Source organism: Salvia hispanica, chromosome 3 (assembly GCF_023119035.1).
Source record: "Salvia hispanica cultivar TCC Black 2014 chromosome 3, UniMelb_Shisp_WGS_1.0, whole genome shotgun sequence".
Taxonomy (NCBI): Eukaryota; Viridiplantae; Streptophyta; class Magnoliopsida; order Lamiales; family Lamiaceae; genus Salvia; species Salvia hispanica.
This window is the reverse complement of record NC_062967.1, coordinates 17,910,973-17,925,259: the sequence shown is the minus strand read 5'-3', so window position 1 is coordinate 17,925,259 and position 14,287 is coordinate 17,910,973. Positions and strand designations below refer to the sequence as shown.

The following is a 14,287-nucleotide window of genomic DNA, read 5'->3' as shown; positions in this document are numbered from 1 at the left end:
AAGTTAAATTTCTTTCGTATGAAATGATAGTTTATTTGTATATTTCTTTTGAAAATAGAAAACAACCTTATGATGTTATACGCATAATAGTTAGATCATAAAAAATGGATTGGGGAAATAATTGTTGATTCAAACCATCACGGTTGAAATATTCTAAATACTTCAGAAAACAAAGCTCGCAAATTTAACATTGTTTAAATCTTAAAATCAAACAATGTTTCAAATTATGTTATTTCAATTCAATATTAATTCAATTAAGTTAGATTTATTAGTATATTAAATTATATAAAAAAAATTAATTGTAATTCGGTTCCAGTTCTAACCGGAACCGATTTTATAAAAAGATGGAACCGGTATCAGAACCGGAACTGGTTTTTCAGTTCTCGATTCCTCAATTAACCGACCGGTTCCGGTTCTGATTCCGGTTAACCGAGAACCGGGGAACCGTTTAAGCTCCCCTAGATATTATACTTAAATTATTGTTTGTGTTTATTGTTTATAGGTAATAAAAAAATTGATGGGGGCAGGGGCCCCCTAGCCCCAAGTAACCCTTTGCCACTGGGAGTAGGTGAGAGGCCACCGCAGAATCGGAAGAGTGAGGCTAGCGGCGCTAGCTGATGTGAGAGCAAGAGATAGAGGAAGCCTATACTCATGCTAGTGTACACCATGGACTGTGTGCCGTCTTTCAAGTTGGTTGGTGGCTACATTACTGGCACCGGGAAGAGGATATAGTATATGTTCCAGGAAAATGGACTAGCCTGTTGCTTTTTAAAAGTTTTAATATGCTCGGGCCTTTTTAAGTCAAAATCTCGAGCTCATTCATTGTTGGCATGGCAAAACCAGTTTTAAAGAAAAGTATATTTTGGCATGTGACCACTGAGTAAATCAAGTACTCAGCCATGTATATGTTTTAAAAATATGAAAGCTCAAATTTCTAACATTTACAAAATCCAGGAATTAGCTAGATTATTGTTATGGTAGAATCGTGACAAACAAACAAGGCCTGAAGATATTTTAATCTGAAAATCTAAAAATGGATTATATTTTATTTCTACGAAATTGATGATTAATTACTAATTATCTATTTTAATCATCACGATTTTTGCTCTATTATCTTAAAGAAAAGACACCACTAATATACATATGGTCTGATCAACAAACGTTTAAATACCTACGTCTTCCATTAAAAATCGACAAACCACATCATCCACTTACAATATTCCTTATATGGATTCACAAAAACAAAGGTTGTTCGAAACAAAAGGCCACGCATACAATACCATCTTCACAACCCCCTATTAAATCGCCAACGAATCCTATTTATTAACTCTTCTTCTTCACAAACTAAAATTACGAAAATAAAATAAAACAACTCTTCTTCTGATAAAAACAAGAAGAAGAAAAAAACTAAAAAAAAACGTGCCTTCCAACCTATCCCGGGCCTTACAGTTTATCCAATCATGGGCAGCCTAAACACCCAAGAGCCCGAAATCAAACCATTTGAGCCCGAAGAGTTCCGAAGGCACGCTCATTTAGTCATCGATTTCATCGTCGATTACTACAAAAACATCGAAAATTACCCGGTCCGGAGCCAGGTCGAGCCCGGTTATCTCTGGAAACGCGTCCCGGATTCCGCCCCCAACGGGCCTGAGCCCATGGAGGACATCCTCCGCGACGTGCGCAACGACATTGTCCCGGGCCTTACGCATTGGCAAAGCCCGAACTTCTTCGGCTACTTCCCGAGCAACATGAGCACGGCCGGATTCCTCGGTGAGATGCTCTGCACCGCCTTCAACACCCCGGGATTCAACTGGATCACCTCCCCTGCCTCTACAGAGCTCGAGAACATCGTGATGGATTGGATCGGGAAAATGCTGCAGCTTCCTCATGAGTTTTTGTTTTCCGGCGGCGGCGGTGGCGTGATTCAGGGGACGACATGCGAGGCGATCCTCTGCACTGTCGTGGCGGCCCGGGATAGGATGTTGCAGAAAATCGGGCTGGAGAATATCACGAAATTGGTTGTTTACGCCTCCGATCAGACGCATTCGGCCTTCCAGAAGGCCTCCCAGATCGCTGGGATCCGGCGTGAGAATTTCCGGGCCGTCGGGACGACGGCCCAAAATGCTTTTTCCATGACACCGGACGGGCTTCGGGCCGCGATCGAGGCCGACGTTAAGGCCGGGCTCGTTCCCCTGTTTTTGTGCCCGACCGTCGGGACCACGTCGTCCACCGCCGTGGACCCGCTCGGCCCGTTGTGTGACGTGGCAAAGGAGTACGGTATGTGGGTCCACGTCGACGCGGCCTATGCCGGGAGCGCGTGCATATGCCCCGAGTTCCGGCACTTCCTCGATGGCGTCGAAAAGACGGACTCTTTTAGTTTCAACCCTCATAAATGGTTCTTCACCACAATGGACTCTTGCTGCCTCTGGGTGAAGGACCCGGGTTCGCTCAACGACGCACTGTCAACGAATCCCGAGTACCTGAAAAACAAGGCCTCAGAGTTGAAGTGCGTCGTTGATTACAAAGACTGGCAAATTTGCCTGAATCGTAGGTTTCGGTCGCTCAAGCTCTGGCTCGTGCTCCGGACCTACGGGGTGTCGAATATGCAGAATTTCCTTCGCCGCCACGTGGGCATGGCGAAGGAATTCGAGTGCTTTGTGAGGAAGGATGCGAGATTCGAGGTGGTGGTGCCTAGAAACTTCTCCACTATAGTTTTTCGCGTTTCGCCCGTGGGGACCTATCCTGACTCGCCACGTGTCTTTGGGGACCAAGGGGCGAATGAGCTGACCGCGAAGCTGCTGGAGTCAGTCAACGAGTCCGGGAAGGTGTTCATGACGCATGCCGTGGTCGGGGGCGTGTATGTGATCCGGGTCGCGGTCGGGGCGACCCTAACCGAGGACCGGCACGTTAACCTAGCGTGGGATGTGGTGCAGGAACACGCGAGTCAGATGCTCTTGACGCTGACCTGAAAGTGTTGGAGTTGTACTCATTAACTAGGGTTTGTTGTTGAATTTAAATTTTTAATTGTGTTTTCTTGAGATGAAGGGAACTACAAATTTGGGATTTCTATTGCAAATCGTGTTGTATCTTTTGTTCTAAATATGTTGTGGGAATTTTGAGTGTTTACTTTTGTCCATTTTCTTGGTCAAATAAAACCTCCTTTTGTAAAAGGGTACATTGCTATATGTTGTGGTGTACGTTGTATTTAATATTTCTCGTAGTGTTATGTAAGAATTACATATGATACAAACTTTGGTTTTCAGTGACATATTTGTATCACATTATCCAGCTTAACTTGAAGATATAGTTTATAGTTATACATTCATTTTGACTTGGTATAAATTTATAAGTAGTGTGAAAAAAAGTGATTGGAAAAAAAGTTAAATGTAGGTGTTAGTTAGGGATTTCTTTTGGAAATAAGATTTAATAAATTGATATATTGAAGGTTAAAGTGGAGGGAGTAAAGTAAGGTCATGTCGCTTTATTAGATTAAATAGTACTAAGATTGAATATGGGATAGACCAAGATTAATTAGACATAGAAAACGTGTTTGGTTGGCCGACAATTTTATAGTAATATAATTTTAAAATATATTTAATTTATAATATTACTTACTATATTTACTTATATGCCCTTCATACCCCTCTATTCTCAATTTAATTTTACAACAACCACCTCTCCACTCAATCGCCGCCTCCGCCGGCACCACAGAAGACGAAGTTTCCAACAACATCCATTTGATCAACACCCCAAGCTTTGATCCTCTCTATCACTGCAACATCCCCCTACGCCCATCTTTCCGTCTTCGTTCGCCACCATACCAGCAAATAGCTGCTTCGACAGCGCAGCGTCGGGCAGCAGCACCACCGCCATCCCCAAATCCTTCACCATATATTCGCAAAAACGAAACCCTAATTAATTCCATCACGTCGTCGCGCCGCTGATTTGATTGGAGAACCCTCACTTATTCCAATCAAATCTCCCCCCGATTTGGTTGGCAATCAAACATGAACTCTGCCACTCCATCACCTGATTGTCCTCTTCGACGAAAATCGCCAATTTTCTAGGCATCGAATTCGATAAAATAGCAGCGTTTGTGTGAGGGCAAAATTTAGGTCTGTGGTTGACGAAGGAGAGAATAAAGGGCAAAAATGGAACTAGAGGTTAATCTTCCCTCATATTATTTTATCGCAGGGGTGAGGCTCCGACACACAGTCGGGAGACTAACCATCCGAGGTAATGTCATGGATTAATTAATCCTCCAATTTTACTTACCGAACATAGGATTAAATTTAACATAGTATTCAGTCGCACCAACCGAACACTGCCTAAGAGAACAAATAAAGTAAGAGAGACGAAGAGAGAGTAAAATATGAGAGGATTAAGTTTTTGCTAAAAAAGGAAATGACTCAACTACCTTAATATATTCCAAAATGAAATACGACTCAACTACAGTCAACTACCTTAGGACGGAGGTAGTATTAATTTTTAAATAAAAAGTGAGTATAATAATTTATAATGGAATGCGAGTATACCGATTTATTAGATTGTAAGACCTAGATACCTTAAATCAAATAAAAAGTAAATGAGATAGGAGTATTAAATTATGGACATCCTAATTTGACAATAAAAACAATATTTCATTGCAACAAAAAGGTGATTCCATCGCTTTGGCAGCCCCTACACTCCGGCCTGACATCATATGGGGGGTTCAATCAGGGTACGCAGTAGCCCTTTAAGAGGGAGACCTTAACCCAGTGGCTGCTTGAAGCCCATCTCCCAAGGCCTAAAACTTGTGTCTGATAGATGGAAGCAACTATACGGCAGTAGTGAGATTCGAACCCAGGCTCATTGTAACAAGATCTTCCCCTCCGTTGACAACTGCGTTACCCATGCGGGTCCATAAAAACACTATTTCATGACTGGGGGAGTAACATGCAGTTTGCAGTACGACATTTTTTCCCAATTTTCCTCATCTCATTTGGTCTTTTACGTACCACTAAACAGCATCGTTTTTTTAATCAACTGTAATTTGATGATTGAAAAAAGTTGTGAATAGTTGTATTAATAATTTACATAAAACAATAATTTCCCCCGTTTTTTTCACCTTTATGGGGATAATACTTAAGAAAACTATGTTTAAAATTCATTTGTACTCCATTTGTTTATCATTAGCAATAAATTAATCCTCTAGATTAGTAAATTTGATAGTTATACTATGCATGTGTGATTCACGGGAAACTAAAGGTTGTGTGATTCATGTGGATATGATGAATCCCTTTGGAAATACAAAAAAAAAATGATCATGGGAAAATCATCATCGTGATTCCGTCGCTACACATCACATGCTCACCATTTCTCTCTTGATTTATGTGATAATATTGATTGGAATTGGGTGATAAGTTGTTGCGGTAGTATTTATTCATGGGATGGTATGCTTTAGGAAAGGATGAATGTTCACAGTCATCTATCGGAATCACGGATTCTAGGCCTAAATATATTTCATCACTTAACCCTCTACTTGGAAACCACTGCATCAAGCATTTACATTGTTATTGTGAGGATTCATCGATGCACACTTGGACTATATTGGTATGACATTGTCTGTTTTAAGCAAATATCTCAAAAAAAAAAAAAAAAAAATTTGGGATATTTGCAAAAAGCCTCATACTAATTAATTGAGTAGGGTTGCACTTATATATTGCTTGCACATTTTCTAATTCTCGGATGTGAGATTATTCGAAATCCAACAGTTATTGTTGCCTTTCCAGTTGACCCAAAATTCTATAGACATACTAACTTATTGGGATGTCAATTGAGTCAGTCTAGCGGGTTATCGATCAACTCTACTAAAGTTGTGGGTTAATCGTGTATGAGTTAGTCGGATTGTGATTTTATCGGCTTAAAATTTTCATCACTAACTTAAACGTTCAGGTTTTAGGGTAGCCGGCTAATCAGGTTGCTACCGATAAAACTAAAATTTGATCAATCCAATACATAATTATGAAAATTAGTCATATACTCATTATGTCCCATAATATGAGTCACTCTAGTTATAGGCACGGGTTTTAAGAAAGTTAGTAAATATGAGATCCACTTTTTTATATTAGTTTTATAATAAAGTCTGAGTGAAGTGAGTTAATGGAATGTGATAGCTACTTACTATTTATGGTAAAAATTGAAATATGACTCTTATTGTGGGACGGACCGGAATTACAAAATGTGACTCTTATTGTGGACAGTGGGAGTAGTATATCAATATGAAAAAATATTTAATTATGATAATTTTGAGATATATGATCAAAATCAAACATGGTTAAATATTAATTTAAGATTTGTATAAATAAAATAAAATATGAACACATTTCAAGAAATTTAAAGCAAATTTTAGAATTCAAAATATTTCTTATAATGAATTTGAATTTTCTAATTTATTTATCGTTATTGATATGTTCGGATTTTGCACTATTTTAAGGCCCTTGATTGGTCTGTTTTCAATGTCTAAATCACAAATCATGTCTTTATTTTACATGTTTTATCCATTTTGGTATTTTGACATGTTTTGTGAAAATTGTGCATATTTGAGCCAAAAAGATAGAAAAAAGTCAAAGATGGAAGTCTGCAGCGTTCAAGACGTCCAGCGGCCCTCTACGTGTGCCACAGCGACCACTACGCCTATAGCGGCATGCTTCGGAGAAAGTTGTGCTAAAAATCTGAGGTTTCACCTTTTAAATCACATAGGTACATACAAATCAAATTCACAATTCAAAACCTAATTCATGCATGTCTCGACGTTTTTCCCTTTTCCCAACAACTTAACTTAATATGACCAAACATAAACATGTTCACTATATATAGTTCGTTCGCATAATAAATCTAGATCTAGCATTAATATATATCGCGCATGAGTATTTCACCAACACACAACACACACACATATTCGACACACACACACATAACACACTCGCATAACACACACACCACATGCATACATATTTTCTATGTCCTTTTTATCCCACTCTCGCTTAATTAATATGCATGAGGGTTCAAGAGTACCGATTAATCGGTTAGAAAGAAGATGAATCAAGTAGAAGAAGAAGATAATTATAAGAATACCTTTTTTGAGAAAAACGATCGGTAGAAAGTAAGTAAAGACTTGGTTCTTCAAGAATTCTTGGATCAAACTTCAATTTCTTCTCAAGGGATGCAAGATTAATGGAGTAAAGTAGAAGAAAATTGAGAGAGTATGAAGAAGAAGAGAGGGGGACGAAAATATGAGGGGGCGAAAATAATGAACTAGGGTTGGGGTCTTGGCTCTTATTTATAGAGTCCAATAAGATCTTTAGAATATTTGGTAAGATTCTACCACAATTAAATAAATAAATATTATGAAGTAGGGATGAAGAATTAACAAAAATAGACTAGGTCACAAGGCATGAAGTTTTCGAAAATTAGGCTATTTAATTAGCCAAGATTTCGTTTGGTATTTTTCCGGAGTAGAATAAAATATCACGGAGCAAAATAAATAAAATAAAAATCTCCGAACTTGAGATTGGTATTAGGCGTGTAGTATGCCTATTTAAATAAGGCATGGGTTTGTTTAATTAAAATAAGATATGGCATAATCTTTTGAGCTATGGAAAGATTTGGTAGAATATTTAAATTCTAGGTATGGAAAGAAATCAAATAAGAAGTCAAATAAAATAACTCCTTTCCTTCTACATGTGATTTTCAAAAATCACAAAATAATAGTAGGCTAGTATTTTTGGAAATTTTCTCTAATATTCTCACTCACCCTTAATCAAATAATTCATCTCATAAATTAATTAATCACATATGCCACATCATAATAGTCAACAAATTTGACTTTTCAAACTTCTCAATCAAATAAACTCATGTAATAAATTCACTTATCAAATAATTCACATCTTCCACGGCATCAAAAATAAATTCTAGGGCTCTAAAATTAGGGTTCGGAAATTCGGGGTGTTACATCCTACCACACTTAAAAGAAATTTAGTCCCGAAATTTGGTACCTTTACGGAAAGAGTTCCAGGTATAGTTCCATCATCTTATCCTCAAGCTCCCACGTGGCTTCCTCGGGCCCGTGGTTTCTCCATTGTATCTTCACGAAGGCAGTGGTTTTATTTCTCGAGGTTTGGACCTTTCGATCTAAGATTATCCGGGGTTGCTCCTCGTAGCTCCAGATTCTACCAAAATTATCCAACCTTTTCCTTATATCCATAAGACTCGAATTATCCCCTATATATACCCCCTCAAACCTCTTCTTTAAACACACTCGTACTTTACTTTACACACTTTTTGCCTCACAATTCTAGAGCATAATATTTGAGAATTCTTCGTTGTACAAGAGGTTGAAGACTGATTCAAGTGAAGATCAAGGCTACGAGGATTCTACCTTTGGGTTTTATCGTTTTAGTTCTTATATTTACTTTGTTTTCCCTTCAAACTATGTTTCTAGATTATTCTATCATGTGTAACTAAATTCATAGGATTCTAGGGATGTGTTAGTAACGACTTTGGTTATACAATTCATTTTTCTATTTAATATCCGTTTTGTTTTTACTTCGTTTCTTCCTTAAGTTGTTCCGTAATACTGCATGCTTAAGTAACACATTCGATGCAGATTTAATATAACTTGCTACATAATTGTGAGAGGAGGTTGGCGAATTAGATCCACTTAATAGACACTATAATTAGCTTCCCTTAAAATGACAGTGTTAATTGAGAGTGGAGATTTTCCAAGGGTGTTAGGAGCTTTTAGGAGTTACGAATCTAGGACTGACAACCCTAGTGTTAGTAATCTATGCTTGTACCGCATGGGCATAACTAGTGTGACTCGTTCTATCGAAGTATAAACTGTGCTAGGGTATTGTAGCTAGAATTTGTATAACCATAACTGTGAACTCGCATCCCTGGTATTCTCTTATCTCTTATATTTCATCTCTCGTTTGTGTTGCAATCAGTTATTTACTTCTTTCAAAATTCTTGTTTCCAAAAGTTTTCAAATCATTGTTTCTCCAAATAGTAGAAGATGCTTAGTAGAAGGTAGTCAGTCGGTGATATTATTCCCTGTGTTCGACAACCCGGTACTGACCTTTAGCTATACTAGATCTACCCTGTATACTTGCAGATATTTTTAGTGCTAATAAAAAGTGCATCAGTTATATTTTTTGTTTTCCTATGATGCTTCCATTTGCATCTCCTAATTTTAGTTGGGACATCAAGAATGATGATTTAAGAGTTGGTGGTAGGCCTGCTTATTCGGCCGGTTCCGGTTCTAACCGAACCGGTTGATCAATTAACCGGTTTTAATTTTTAATAAGTCCTAGAACCGGAACTAACCGGTTCCAGTTTGGAACCGGCCGGTTAAGAACTGGTTGATTCCAGTTCGAAACCGGAACCGATGTTTAATTTTAATCCAAATTTATTTAAAATTTTAAATAATTCAATACTAATAAAAATAATAATCCAACATCTGGATATATAACAAAAAATACCTAAAAATTCAAATAAATACACAAAAAATACAAACCAACGATACAATAATATTCATATATGGGTAAGAGTTATTCCAAGTGTAGTAGGTCCGGACTAGTTTATGTTGAAAATTCTTTTATAAAAAAAGGACTTCTAAAATTTAGCATTTTTTAAAAGGAGTTTTAAAATTGAATTCCATTTTCTTTTATTTTTTGCTAAATAAATATTCAATGGAATTTTCAATACTAATTGATCTTGTTGTGACTTTTTGGTTTCATATGGAACAGTTAATAAATCATTCACAAACAAGTTAAAATCGTATATTAAATGAATTGTTACATAAATTTGTTATAAAGTTAAATTTTTATCATATGAAATGATATTGTATTTGTATAGTTCTTTAGAAAATTAAAAAAAAAAAACTTATGATGTTCTACTCATAGTAGTTAGTACTCCCTCCGTCCCGCTTAAAATGACACGTTTTCCTTTTTAGTTTGTCCCAACTAAGATGACACATTTCCTTTTTTGGTAACTTTCTCTCTCCAATTAATACACTAATCACTTTTTCTCACTCCTATTAAAATATTCATTTTTCTTTATCTCTCTACTTTAATACTTACACCCACATTCTCTCTCTCTCCAATTAAACACTTTAACCAATAACTCCTAAAACCCCGTGTCGGCTAAGCAATGTGTCATCTTAGCCGGGACGGAGGGAGTAGTTCATAAAAAATGGATTGGGGAAATAGTTGTAGATTCAAAGCATCACGGTTTAAATATTTTAAATACTTCAGAAAAATAGAGCTCGCAAATTAACACTATTTACATCTTAAAATTAAACAATGTTTCAAATTACTCCCTTCGTTCCCTCGTAGTTGAGGCGGAACTTTTCGGCACGGAATTTAAGAAATGAATGTTGAGTGTGTTAAATAAATAGATAAAAAAGTAAGAAAGAGAAAAAGGTAGAGAAAATAAAGTAAAAAGTGAATAAAGTAGAGAGAATAAAGTAAGAGTGAGTAAAGTAAGAAAGAGAAAAAAGTTACTCCCTCCGTCCCAGAGAAGTTGGCACACTTTCCTTTTTAGTTTGTCCCACAAAAGATGTCACATTTCCCTTTTTGGAAAAAGTTCTCTCTCACATGAATATAAAAATTATATTTTCTCTCTCCATTTAACACACAAAACAAAACCTCCTAAAATCCCGTGCCATTTTCAAAGTATGCCAACTTCTCTGGGACGGAGGGAGTACTATATATGGAAATGACTCAACTATGAGGGAACTTCTCAAAATGGAAAAATGACTCAACTATGAAGGAACGGAGGGAGTACTTTATTTCATTCAATATTAATTCAATTAAGTTAAGATTTATTAGTATAACAAACTCTTAAAAAAATAAAATTGACTTGTAATTTGATTCCTGGTTAGGAACCAGTCGGTTCCGGTTAGAACCGGAACCAGTTTTATATAAAAAACTAGAACCGGTACTGGAACCAGAACCGATTTTTCGGTCCCGGTTCCTCAATTAACCTGTCGATTCCGATTCCGATTCCGGTTAACCGAGAACCAGGAAACCGTTTAAGCATCCCTAGTTGGTAATATATTTAGAAATACAAATTAAGTCATTAATTACATTAAAAATGTCCTAAGATACTCATTCCATCCCACTGCATGCGATTGATATTCTTTTTTGATTGTCCCTTAGTGATCAAATACTATTTTAATTAGCAAAAAACAACTCATTTACTCCCTCGTTTTTATTCTTTTCACTTTTTTCCTTTATTCTTTGTAATACTTTATACTCTCAATTTGACTCCATAAATATTATTATTTTAAATCTCATATCAAAATATATTAATCACTAATAATGGGGACGGAGAGAAAGTCATTATCTCACAGCTTCTTTGTTCGAAGTATCCTATCTTACCTTCAATTCACCATCGCTACCCTTTCTAGCCGTGAATAATCAAGTTTAATTTACAAACCTTCTTAGTTGTGAATTGACCCGTATTTACTATTTAGTCTACAATTTTTACAACCTTAGAAACCTCGTTGTTGTGAATGAAAATATAAGCCGAGAAATAGTTGTGTTTAAGCACTAAAACTAACTAAATAATTTATATATCGAAATTTGATGTTGCAACTGCAAACCCAAGACACTCCCTAGCCTTGTTGAATTATACCTCGACGATACCTGGTCCAACCCAACCCAAACCAATAAGGCAGTGGATCAATCTCCATGGCTTCACTCTCTCCTATTTGGGCCCCGTGCTTTAGTCATTTTCCGACTTGAGCCACACTTAACATGAACCTGATAAGTCCACAAAAGTGCATAATTAATGATGAAAAGATCTAGTACGGAGTATTATGTTTTTGTTTGAGTTTAAATTAATGCATTGATTTAAAGGTTAAGTAAAAAGTGCATAATTAATGGATTGTTTGTTTTTCTTGTATCACTTTTATACACTGTGAGACTAGAGCTATTATTTTTCTTCTTATAGCTAGTAGGAGTAATTTATATATCTAAACTAATGACATTGCCACTCAAAATATTTTTCTTAAACTAGCCATTTGAGCCTTTAAACATTTCTTTAGAAGTTTAAACATTTGCTTAAATGTAAACTTTCAATAGATATTTTGTGGTCTGAAGTAGAAACTTTGTTGTACATATGAAAGAAAAAGAATAAAAAAAAAAAAGATATACAAAAGAAAAATGAAAAGAAAATCACATAAATTTAGAAAGTGAGAAGAAATTTAGTTAAAGTTTAAAATTTACTAAATTTGAATTGTTGGTTAGGTGTTAATATTAATGTAGTAGAAATTGATCACTTTTGTTGTGTTGGGTTTAGTCACATTTTAGCCATATTTTCTCATATTATCAAAATTAAAGATCTTTCTGATATTTTATATTAATCACAAAAAGTATAGAAGGAATTAGACTTTGAACAAGTTTATCGTAAACTTTGCATGTTGGATAAACTTTAGAGTGTACACTTTTTCCTATATACACTTGAGAGTGAGTGAATGCGTGTACTTCAAGGTAATCAACAAGTTAGTAATGAAAGTGCACTAGTATCGTTGCTTGATTTGATTTGAATTATTATTTTTAATCAACTTAATTTATAAATATAAATATAAAATAAATTTTAAATTTATAAATATAAAAAAGTACTACATCATATATGCTTAATTTCTTAGTGTTATTATCCAAGTAAATAAGATTAGTATTTTGCATATATTTATGTTATTATTAAATATTCTTAAAATTTCAAGTTATAAAAACGATTCTATGCATATATATTTAATTTTTTAGTATTATCATCCAATAATTTAATAATAGTATTTCACATTCAATTATTTTATTATTAAATAATTCTAAGTAATAAAAATAACTATTTGTATGTATACTTAATTTCTTAGGGTTAACATCTAATAATTTAATAATAGTATTTCACCTTCAATTATTTTATTATTAAATAATTTTAAGTAATAAAACTAACTATTTGTATATATACTTAATTTCTTAGTGACGATGTTTTAGGAATGAGTTTTAATTGCATTTTCTATTCAATTTTTTGCATCAGTATTATTTTATAATATTCAAAATTATTTAAATTATTAATGTTGAGAATACTTTAAATAAACAATTTGAACAACATTTCTGAAAATCAAAACCTCAGTAAAGAGAGATATCCTTCAATTAAACCACTAAATTAAGCGGTGGATTCAAAAAATTTCAAAAGTATGGCCGCAGATCTAAAAAATTAACAATTCAAAAGAGATCCAAAATTTATCATACTAATGACGCCTAAAATGTCAGCAACATGGGTTAACCCACCCACTATTTGGCACATCGTCGACGGGGAGAGGCGTTTCAAGAGAGAGAGGAGTTTCAAGAGAGAGAGGCGTTTTTCTAGGATTTACATAGAGATAGTTGGAGGCGTTTTTCTAGGATCGTGGTGGAGAAAGAATGGAGGATTTACAGAAGAATAGAGGGGAGAAGAATGGAGGATTTAGAATGGAGGGAAGAAGAATGGGGGAGTTTCTAGGATTTGCAGAGAAGAGATAGAAACGTAAATTAGAAATGAATTGGGGTTGGTGGGGTTGGTGGGGTTTGTGGTTAATTAATAAATGTCATTAAATTAGCTTTAATTAAGTGTAATAAAGGGAACTCTAATTTTTACTAAAAATGGAAAGAATGCAAATAACTTGGGACGCCCAAAAAGGAATATAGTGCAAGTAACGCGGGACGGAGGGAGTATTAAATAAATTTAAAATTCCAAATCATATAACGACTGCATATATTTATAGTACATACATAATTTTTTAGTATTATCATCAAATAAAATAATCATAGTCATTCGCATCCAATTATTTAATTATTAAATAATTTTTTAGTTACTACTAAATTATAAAAATGACTAGATGTCTATATACTTAATTATCATAGTGATTCGCATCGAATTGCTTTATTATTAAATAGTTTTAAAAATTTTAAATTATAAAAATGACTATACGCATATACATAGTAATTTCTAAGTAAATAATCATAGTCATTCACGTCTCATTATTAAATAATTTTTAAAATTCCAAATTATAAAAATGACTACATGAATACTATATACTTAATTTCTAAGTGTCATGATCATTAAACGAAATAATCATAGTGTTGAGGTTTGTATACAAAAAGATGTTTCGAGCGTACTTGCCTTTGTACAGTCAGCTCATGCATGTATACAAGAAACGCCACATCCACTTGTTTACCTAACTATAAGAATAAATAATATAATA

At 35.0% G+C, this 14,287-nt stretch overlaps 1 protein-coding gene across 1 annotated transcript; it reads left to right on the top strand.

Moving 5' to 3' along the window:
* The first annotated feature begins 1,359 nt into the window (after window positions 1-1,359).
* LOC125212754 (tyrosine decarboxylase-like) lies at window positions 1,360-3,262 on the top strand. The gene has a single exon (XM_048113001.1). It carries the CDS (start codon window positions 1,461-1,463, stop codon window positions 2,967-2,969), a length of 1,509 nt encoding a protein of 502 aa, XP_047968958.1. The 5' UTR covers window positions 1,360-1,460; the 3' UTR covers window positions 2,970-3,262.
* Window positions 3,263-14,287: the final 11,025 nt, after the last annotated feature.